Consider the following 10,309-nt stretch of genomic DNA (forward strand, 5'->3'; position numbering starts at 1 on the left):
ACCTCATGTTAAACTGTGTGTTGTACCGTCCACCAAACAGTGATGACTCAATTTACATCTCGCTCGCCAACAACATGCACCAACTTCTATCCTTTCATCCCAATTCTCTCTTCCTCATATGTGGTGATTTAAATTGTCATCATGCCAGTTGGCTAGGTGTGGGTACCTCTCACCGACCATGGCATTTCAGCAAAAGCTTTCTGCGACTCATTGGGACTGATACAATCGGTCAATTTCCCGACCCGGATCTCAGTCAACAGTACTCTTATCTCTTCTGTATTTTGCTTTTACCAATTTCCCTGCAACTGTCTGCTGTTCTTCCTCTGCTCCAATGGGTTCACCTGACCATTTACTTTTTAAAGTGGACATCTCTGGCCATTCTTAGAGAACCACCTCAGCGCCAATGAGTCTGAAATTTCACTCAGGCCGACTGGCAGGGACTTTCAAAGCAGCTATCAAACTTCCAGACTGGTCTCCCATTTCTACTTTCTCTGACATTAACTCATCCTGGGAATTTTTTCAAATAAACTTTCACTCTCTTATGCACAGATTTCTCCGATCTCGTCTTCAGTTGTCATACCATTCCTCCCGCCCATGGAACACTGAAGCTTGTGGCGAGGCAGTTGTCCTGAAACAACTTGCCTTTGCCTCCTCATGGAAAGCAAACCCAACTGAGGGTAATCTCATTTCCTTCCATAAAGCTCGGAACAAGTGTGTATCTACCCTCAGGAGAGCCAGAAAACAACATCTTTCAAAGCTCAAGTCTGAACTCTCAAACCTCTCTCCCTCCTCAAAATCCTGGTGGTGTCTTATCAAATCTGTTTCTGGAGTATATTTCCCCTCCATCCCCTCCCTTACCTCAAATGGCAGCACTGCTGATACCGCACGTGAAAAGGCTGAATGCCTAAACTTGGTGTTTTCATCGAAATCTTGCATCCAAAACCCATCGCTTTCTGTACCGACCTTACTCAGTCGCACACAACTGTCCCTGGACTCTGTGTCCTTTTCTTCTGACAAAGTGGAGAGCTCGCTGTCAAACCTCGACAAAAGGTCCAGACAGCATCAGCCAACGTGTCCTAAAAACCTGCTCCTCTGCTCTTGCTCACCCTCTCTCTGTTCTATTCATCCTATCATTTGCTCAAGGTCATCTGCCATCTGCTTGGAAATCAGCAAACATTACTGCCCTGCATAAAAAGGTGTAAAAACAGATCCCTACAACTACAGACCAATCAGCCTTCTCCCAATCATCAGCAAGGTTATGGAATTCATCATCACTTCGGACATTAAATCCTTCCTCTTCTCCAATGGATTGATTTCCGATCATCAATGTGGTTTCAGACCAGGTCACTCGACCCTGGATATGCTGCTTCTGCTCTCCCAACAATGGATGGAGGTCCTCAATGCCGGACATGAAATCAGAGCCATATCGCGTGCTTTTTACACGGTCTGGCACCCTGCCCTGCTCACCAAACTCTCTTCTTATGGTATCCAAGGCCATCTCCATTCATGGCTCGTAGACTTCCTCTCCTGTCGCAGTCAACGTGTGGCCCTAAATGGAGTTCTCTCATCCCCTCTTCCTGTCCAGGCTGGAGTTCCTCAAGGAAGCGTTCTCTTTTTTTTTTTCTGGTTTTCTGGCCCTGTTCTTTTTCTGGTTTTCATCAACGATCTCTCCGACTCTCTGGAAAAACTTCTCTATCTCTTTGCTGATGACTCCACCCTCTGCCGTACCATCTTTCATCCCTCAGACCAGCAAGCAGCAGCTTCTTCACTCTCTGCAGATCTGGATAAAATCACAAATTGGTCCAACACGTGGAACATGTCTTTCAATCCAGACAAATCTCACACTCTGACTTTGTCTCTTCAAAAGTACCGTTTGGAACCCCCCACCCCCCATCTACTTTCTTAATCCTCTGGAAGAGTCCTTTCATTCAAGCTTTTGGGTCTCACTATCTGCCACTATCTTTCCTGGGAAAGCCACATCTCCAAGTTGCCGACTGGGCATTCTCCATTGTGCAAAGTTCTTCCTTGGCACACCTGAGCTCCTCACCTCATACAAAGCTTTCATCCACAGCCTGATGGAGTACTGCTCTCCCCTATGGGTTGGTGCTCCTGCCTCTCACCTTGCTCAGCTTCATGCTGCAGAAATCAAGGCTTTTGGGATCATTGGTGTCTCCCGCGACGAAGCTGAGTCTTTGGGTCTCTCACTCTGTAACCGCAGGCAGGTCGGTGGTCTTTATCTTCTACCGTCTCCGCTCTGGCCTTGTGCCAACCCCCCCCCCCCAAGCCCCCTTCCACCAGCAACCCCCTTCTGGTGAAATTTCCAAAATCAAGAATCACTGCTCACATTCATTCTTTCATACCTCTTTTTTCACCTCGAGAACAAACTCCCACACTCTCTTCAATCCCACTCTTCCCTCTCAGTCTTCAAAACAGCTGTTCACCACCATCTCATATCTTCCCCAATCCAAATCCACAATCTTTTTCTACCGCCCCCCCCCCCAATCCAAACCAAACCTACCTCCTTCATGTTCCCTGTCATGTCCATCTTGTTTCCCCATGCCTTCGACAGATCTCCGAATGTCTCTGCTCCCCACTGTTTTGTGCTTCCCTTTCCTGCCCCATCTTGTCTCCTGCTTTCTTTGTTATATGTTCTGTGTGTTAGCTCTTATACGAGCCTCGACATTCTACCAAAAAAAAGTGTGAATCAATTAAGAGCTTTGAATAACCGATGATGACAGTGGAAAAACCAACAAAAAATTTAACTGAAGAGTTCATATAACACATTAACCTGCGTAGTGTTTGGCTTTGTACTTAAATTAAAATAAAATAGTGATTTTAATTATCATTTTAAAAATTCCCGAAGCTTAGTGCTGTTGAAGCAGTCTTTCTTGGACATCACCCTTACACACCATCCGATTTAACATGTCCAAGTACTGCAAAACAGGAGGGTGTTAGAAGTGACAAGAAGGCAATTTGTGTTCTCCAGTGTTGAGTATATAATTCAATTTAAATAAAATGAAGATTGTAAAAGTCGTATAAATTAATTAATTCTGGGTTTTACCACCACTTTCCCCAGTGTCGATTACATCACTTTATCGAACACATTACATTCGTTTTTTGTATCTGTTGTTTGTGTCCTTTATGACATCCTTAAAAACAGTAAATGTCCTGTTTGGAATGATTTTCAATTTCGTTTCACTGCCAGGCAGGCAGATAGAGTAAAAAAAAAAAATCTCATTCCCCTCTGCACATGTGCAATCAGGATGAATTCAAGGCCTGTAAAACTACAGGTTAATTTTCCCATTCATGTTCAAACTATAACGTTCAATTGAAATAAGCTGTTCAATAAGAGGGAGGGTGTGGGAAGTGAGGGGGGGGAGTTGTCAGAGGTGGAGCTAGGATGAGAACAGTGGAGCAGAAACAGGGACATCACCAACAAGGTGTTATACATCACGAGCATCTTAACGTGAATGGTGATCCTGAACCCCTGTGCCACACCAGCACTTGCTCCAAGAGTCCTAATCAACAAGGGGTGTCTGCCACCCATTCTCCCCATTTAGTTGGCCATTACACAATTAATATGATCTCTAAATTGAAGTCTTGAAGATAGATATTGAAATGAAAGACATATTCCAGCTCAGTTGCAGTCTGTGAAAAATGCTGTGCTTTATGCATTGGGTAGTTCTGTGTTTTTCATCATTATGAGTATACAATATCTTAAGTCATTATGATCCATTGACGTTGACCGGTGGTGACATCTTGGTTTGTTTGAAGGTTTCCGAGAGTGAAGAGCGAGCTATGGAATTCCGCATTTCTTCAGAAACCTTATCGATGCAACTATCGATGACCAAAGAGGCTGAAGTTCGGCTCAAGAAACGTTTGGAGGAACTGAATGCCGATCTTTCCAGGAGATCCAAAGACTGCGCACGGCTTGCGGAGATGGAGCACAAGCTTCACACAAGTGAGCAGGGAAGACAGGCATTGCAGGCAAGCAGTTAGTTTGAAGTTATTCGTTTTCAACAACATTTATTTGAAGCAATGGAATGTTTCAAACTTGCATTCTAAATGTGTTGAGTGTTTCTTTTGTTTCAGGAACAAGTTACAGAAGTGTTTCATGGTGCAGAGAAAATGAGGCATGAGCAACAAAAGCTGCACACAGAGAGGGTTCGAAGCAAAATGGAGGCTGAAACGAGGAACCAGCAACAGGTCAAAGGGATTCTGGTTTATGGGTGCAGGGCACAAAGAGGGCATTGCTGTCATGTGCTTGGTGAGATTAAGACATCGCATACGATCTTTATGAAGATTATGGGATAACAAAAGCACGGACATCGGTCTTGCAAAAACGAGCTTGTTGGGGGGTGAGGGGGAAGCTATGTTGGAAGGCTCATGTGTTATAGCTGAGTTGGACAGCATTTCTTTCATTTCAGTTACTGAAGCAATGGCAAGATCGTGAGGAGAAGGCACAGCTGGAGCTTGGAGAGGTGAAAGAGGAGCTGAGAAAGCTGAAAGTGGAGCTGGCACAGGTACAGAGGGAACTTGGGGAGCTGCGGAGAGAAAGGCAGAAGCTGCAAGCGGAGATGCTTGAGCTGCAAGAAGAGCGCCGAGCACTGAAAGAACGTTTGGCGTCTTTACACCGCTCACATGTTCTTATTGAGGGGGAAAACCAGGGACTTCGGAACAATATCGACAAGGTATGAGTGGGAATGTAATGAAATAATTAATTATTGGATTGGAAATGTGAAGGGATTAATTTGTATTTGAAAATTTGGTTGCAGTGGAATAATGGTGTGAATGTTAACTTGGGATGTGTGTTAATTTGAATGGCTTGCACGTGTATGCTGGTGTTAAAACATGACTTGCTGCTGACACCATTGGACGAAACCCATCCTGAAAAGATTGAATTAACAACTTAGCTAATAAAACAATAATTAAATTCATATACAGTATCTGATGCACTTCAAAACTGCCAATCAAACAACCACAAAAGTTCATGTGCCAGCATGGGAAAATCTTTATAAAATTATTTGCCAAACAGATGTCAATCACCACGATAAATCCATACTCTTGGGGGTTTTTTATGCAAAGTGGATTTTAATGAGAGGATCACCAGGACCTTTATTCTGTCAAATAAGCTGGAAACGGAATTTGAAGCATTTCCTCTGGAGATGTCAGACCAAATTGAAGGGAAGTAACAGCCGAGTGAGCGTACCTTTGTGGCCTTCAATGAAACAAGTGGTCAAAATAGATGGTGGGAAGAGCTCAGCAAAACGATGGGTGGATGGATGTGTACAAGGAGTACAGCAAACCCTTAAATATTGCGGAGGTTATGTTCTGGGAAAATTCTGCAACAGTTAAAACCATTTTCTTATGGGAATAAGGGTGTTAGGTTTCGAGGCTTACAGAAAATAGAGGAAGGTCAGTGACAGCAAAAATAAATGCATCACAATAGAAATAAACATGGAAAATAAATATGAATCGGCTTCACGATGAAGTCTCCGATGGTGAAAGAGATTGATTACACTGAACAACAAATTTCAAAAATTTTTTTTTACTGGAGATGTGTAAAGTGATTAAGACTAATTTGGGTACGCTGATTTCAAAAATCATAACCGTTTTGCTGTATCACGTCAGGATTTTCAGTAACAGAAATATTCCCATTGCCTAGAAGTCAGGATTTCAATGAAATTTACAAAAATTCATTTATTCATTTATTTCATCATGAATGCTTCAAAATTATAGAAATTACAGAAAAACTCCACTAGAATGTAATTAAAAATGCTTTAGGCATTTGGCTTTGCGTTTGTGCTGCTCTGTGTCAGTTTCACGATGCAGGAACCAGCAGAAATCGCCCATCATGTTCGGGTTGTGCCGCCCTTGGTAACGCGTCTCCATGAGTGAAATCTCTTGGTGGAATCGCTCGCCGTGCTCGTCCGAGACTGCTCCCAAGTTGTCAGGGAAGAAGTTCAGGTGCTGGTGTAGGAAATGGATTTTCAGGGACATCCTGGAGCCAAGTTTCCTGAAGGACTCCAGCAGCTGCTGCACTATTTCTTCATAGTTGTCCGTGCGCTCGTTCCCCAAGAAGTTGTCCGTCACAGCTTTGAAGCTCCTCCACGCTGCCAGCTCTTTGGGGTTTAGAGTTGTCGGAAAAGTTTCGTCCTTCATAATCTGTCGGATTTGCGGTCCAACAAAGACACCAGCCTTGATCTTGGCCTCCGACAAGGTGTTGCCAAACTTTTCCTTGAGGTATAAAAACCCACGCCCATTCAGATCCATTGCCCGTACAAAACTTTTCATCAAGCCGAGCTTTATGTGGAGTGGTGGAAGGAAAACCTTGGCTGGGTCGACAAGGGTGACATGCTTCACGTTGTGTCGACCAGGTACATGCTCTTTTCGCTCTTCCCAATCTTTCTTCGTCCAGTGATTCTTGTCGTCTCTGCTATCCCAGAGACAAAGGAAGCACATGTATTTCGTGTAGCCTGACTGCAGCCCTAACAACAGCGCCACCACTTTCAAGTCTCCGCAGATGTGCCAGTTGAAGTCATTGTACTTGATGGAATCAAGCAGCTGCCACATAGTCTCATAGGTCTCTGTCATGCCGAACGCGTGAGCCAGTGGGACTGATGGTTTCTCGTTGCCATTGTGGAGCAAAACAGCCTTCAAGCTGTTCTTCCCCGAGTCGATGAAGAGGCGCCAGTCTGCAGGATCGTGATCACACCCAAGTTCTTTCAACAGACCATTGATGTCACTGCAGAATGTCATCGTGTCTTCCATCTCAAAGAACTCAGCCATGTCTCTGTGACGTGCTCTGAACAAGGATATCTTGGTGTTAGGTTCAAGTAGATTCCACTGCTGCAGCCTTGATCCAAGCAGCTCTGCCTTCGCCTTTGACAGCGAGAGATCTCTTACAAGATCATTTAAGTCTCCCTGGTTCAGAAGGTGTGATTCTTGAGTGTCGGGTTCAAAAGGTTCATCATCACCATCCTCTTCACCACTGCTTACAGCTATGTTCTGATCAGCTGGAGGTGTTGGAACGGGGTTCTCGTCATCATGAGGCACAGGTTTACGAGCAGAGACGCAGTCAGCGTACTTGATGTGACCTTTATTCTTCTTGTTGAAGCCGGCGATGCTTGTGCAGCAGAAATAACAATCATCATGATGATTCTGCGGCTCACGCCATATCATGGGCACCGCAAATGGCATGCTCGCGCGCTTGCCCACCAACCACTGAGTCAAGGTTGTGTGACAGCTTGTGCAGCAGATGTGTGGTGCCCAGCTCTGTTCTTGGTCCCCCACCTTACACCCGAAGTAGTGAAAGTAGGCGGCCTTCATTTTCACTGCTGTAGATATACTTCGCTGTTGATCTTTTTTGGTATACCGACCACAGACATAACAGAAGTTGTCAGGATGATTGGTAGAGGAACGCCTACTCATCTTTATCTGAAAGAAAGAAATATAACACAAGTTAACAACAATTGTACGAAATAGACATGTTAAAGACATATGTAAATTTCATTGAAATCCTGACTTCTAGGCAATGGGAATATTTCTGTTCCTGAAAATCCTGACGTGATACAGCAAAACGGTTATGATTTTTGAAATCAGCGTACCCAAATTAGTCTTAATCACTTTACACATCTCCAGTAAAAAAAAATTTTTGAAATTTGTTGTTCAGTGTTATCCTTCTGTAATTTGTCGAAAGGAGTAAAGACTCTCTCACACTCACTCTCTCATACAATCTTTCACTCACACTCTCTCTCTCACTCTCTTGCACTCTCTCTCACTCACTCACACTCTGTTTTACTCAAGACACACTCTCTCTCTCACTCACTCTCTCCCTTGCACTCTCTCTCGCACTCTCTCTCTCTCTCTCGCGTGCTCTCTCTCTCTCACACACTCTCTTGCACTCTCACACTCTCTCTCGTGCACTCTCTCTCTCACACACTCTCTCACACTCTCTCTCTCTCGCACTCTCTCTCCCGCACACTTTCCCTCCCACACTCTCTCGCTCACTCTCTCCCTCTCACACTCACACTCTCTCGCTCACTCTCTCCCTCTCACACTCACACTCTCTCTCCCTCTCACACACTCTCTCTCGCGCACTCTTTCTCGCACTCTCTCACTCACTCTCAATCTCTCTCTCTTGCACACTCACTCTCCCACACTCTCTCTCGCTCTCTCTCTCGCTCTCTCTCTCTCTCGCACACTCTCTCAAGCACACTCTCTCACACTCGCTCTCTCTCGCACTCTCTCTCTCTCTCTCTCGCACTCGCTCTCTTTCTCTCACGCGCTCTCTCTCTCTCGCGCCCCCTCTCTCTCTCTCGCGCTCTCTCTCGCTCTCACTCTCTCTCTCGCACTCTCTCTCTCTCGCACTCTCTCTCTTTCTCTCTCTTGCACTCACTCTCACGCTCTCTCTCCCTCGCGCGCTCTCTCTTTCTCGCACTCTCTCGCAATCACTCTCTTGCTCTCGCTCTCTCTCTCACTCTCACGCTCCCTCTCGCACTCTCTCTCTCACATGCTCTCTCTCGCGCACTCTCTCTCTCACTCTCATGCTCTCTCTCCCTCTTGCACTCACTCTCTCTCTCTCCCTCTCACTCTCTCTCTCTCTCGCACCTTCTCTCTTTCTCGCACACTCTCAATCGCACTCACTCTCTCTATCTCTTTCGCACTCTCTCTCGCACTTTCTCTCTCTCTCCCTCTCACACATTCTCTCTCTCTCGTGCACTCTCTCTCTCTCTCACTCAATCTCGCTCTCACGCTCTCTCTCTCCCTCTCGCACGCTCTCTTTCTCGCACTCTCTCACACTCTCTCTCACTCTTTCACACTCTCTCTCACATTCTCTCTCCCTCTGACACTCTCTCTCGCCCCCTCTCTCTCTCTCTCGCACACACTCTCTCTCGCCCCCTCTCTCGCACTCTCTCTCACTCTCTCCCCCTCTCTCTATCTCACGCGCACTCTCTCTTGCTCTCTCGCTCCCACACTCTCTCTCGCACTCTCTCGCTCACTCTCTCTCCCTCTCACACTCTCACTCTTGTGCACTCTCTCTCTCTCACACTCGCTCACTCTCTCTCTCGCGCACTCTCTCTCTCTCTCTCGCGCACTCTCTCTCTCTCGCACTCTCTCTCCCTCTCACTTTCTCTCCCTCCCACACTCTATCTCACAGTCTCTCTCTCTCTCTCGCACTCTCTTTCTGCCTCGCACTCTCTCTCTCTCTCTCTCTCTCTCTCTCTCTCTCTCTCTCTCTCTCTCTCTCTCTCTCTCTCGCTCTCTCGCTCTCTCGCTCTCTCGCTCTCTCGCTCTCTCGCTCTCTCGCTCTCTCGCTCTCTCGCTCTCTCGCTCTCTCGCTCTCTCGCTCTCTCGCTCTCTCGCTCTCTCGCTCTCTCGCTCTCTCGCTCTCTCGCTCTCTCGCTCTCTCGCTCTCTCGCTCTCTCGCTCTCTCGCTCTCTCGCTCTCTCGCTCTCTCGCTGTCTCGCTGTCTCGCTGTCTCGCTCTCTCGCTGTCTCGCTGTGTCTCTCTCTCTCTCGCTGTGTCTCTCTCTCTCTCTCGCTATGTCTCTCTCTCTCTCTCTCTCTCTCTCTCTCTCTCTCTCTCTCTCTCTCTCTCTCTCTCTCTCTCTCTCTCTCTCGCACACACTCTCTCTCTCTCTCTCTCTCTCTCTCTCTCTCTCTCTCTCTCTCTCTCTCTCTCTCTCTCTCTCTCTCTCTCTCTCACTCTCTCTCTCTCTCTCTCTCTCTCTCTCTCTCTCTCGGGCCCCCACTCTCTCGCGCTCTTTCTCTTGCTCTCTCTCGCACACTCTCACACTCTCTCGCTCGCGCACACTCTCTCGCTCACTCGCACTCTCTCTTGCGCACCCTCTCTCACGCACTTTCTCTCTTTCTCGCACCTTCTCTCTTTCTCTCGCATACTCTCGCTCGCACTCCCTCTGTCGCACTCTCGCTCTCTCTGTCGCACTCTCGCTCTCTCTGTCGTACTCTCTCTCTCTCTCACGCAACTCTCGCTCTCTCTGTCGCACTCTCTCTCACACTCTCTCTCTTTCGCACTCTCTCTCCCTTACACCGTCTCTCCCTCCTAAACTCTCTCTCTCCCCCTCTCACACTCACACTCTCTCTTTCTCGCACTCTCTCTCGCGCTCTCTCTCTCGCGCTCTCTCTCTCGCGCACTCACTCTCTCTCTCTCGCGCTCACTCTCTCTCTCTCTCTCGCGCGCTCCCTCTCTCTCTCTCTCGCGCGCTCACTCTCTCTCGCGCTCACTCTCTCTATCTCTCTCTCTCTCGCTCACTCTCTCTATCTCTCGCTCACTCTCTCTATCTCTC

General features: G+C 46.9%; 1 protein-coding gene and 1 long non-coding RNA gene across 9 annotated transcripts in view; one reads left to right on the forward strand and one right to left on the reverse strand.

Annotated features, from left to right (window-relative positions):
* CROCC (ciliary rootlet coiled-coil, rootletin) overlaps window positions 1-10,309 on the forward strand; it is a 144,995-nt gene that overhangs the window by 113,469 nt on the left and 21,217 nt on the right. For all 7 annotated transcript variants that reach the window (XM_085847735.1, XM_085847730.1, XM_085847733.1 and 4 more), the window contains 3 exons: window positions 3,775-3,987; window positions 4,093-4,206; window positions 4,428-4,691. In XM_085847735.1, coding sequence (XP_085703861.1) covers window positions 3,775-3,987; window positions 4,093-4,206; window positions 4,428-4,691 — 591 coding nt within the window. The remainder of the gene's footprint in view (window positions 1-3,774; window positions 3,988-4,092; window positions 4,207-4,427; window positions 4,692-10,309) is intronic.
* LOC147016310 (uncharacterized) overlaps window positions 1-10,309 on the reverse strand; it is an 84,662-nt gene that overhangs the window by 53,927 nt on the left and 20,426 nt on the right. The window lies entirely within an intron of this gene.

The sequence above is a fragment of the Eptatretus burgeri genome, chromosome 11 (assembly GCF_056783735.1).
Source record: "Eptatretus burgeri isolate ZD-2024b chromosome 11, Ebu_testis_v1, whole genome shotgun sequence".
Classification (NCBI taxonomy): Eukaryota; Metazoa; Chordata; class Myxini; order Myxiniformes; family Myxinidae; genus Eptatretus; species Eptatretus burgeri.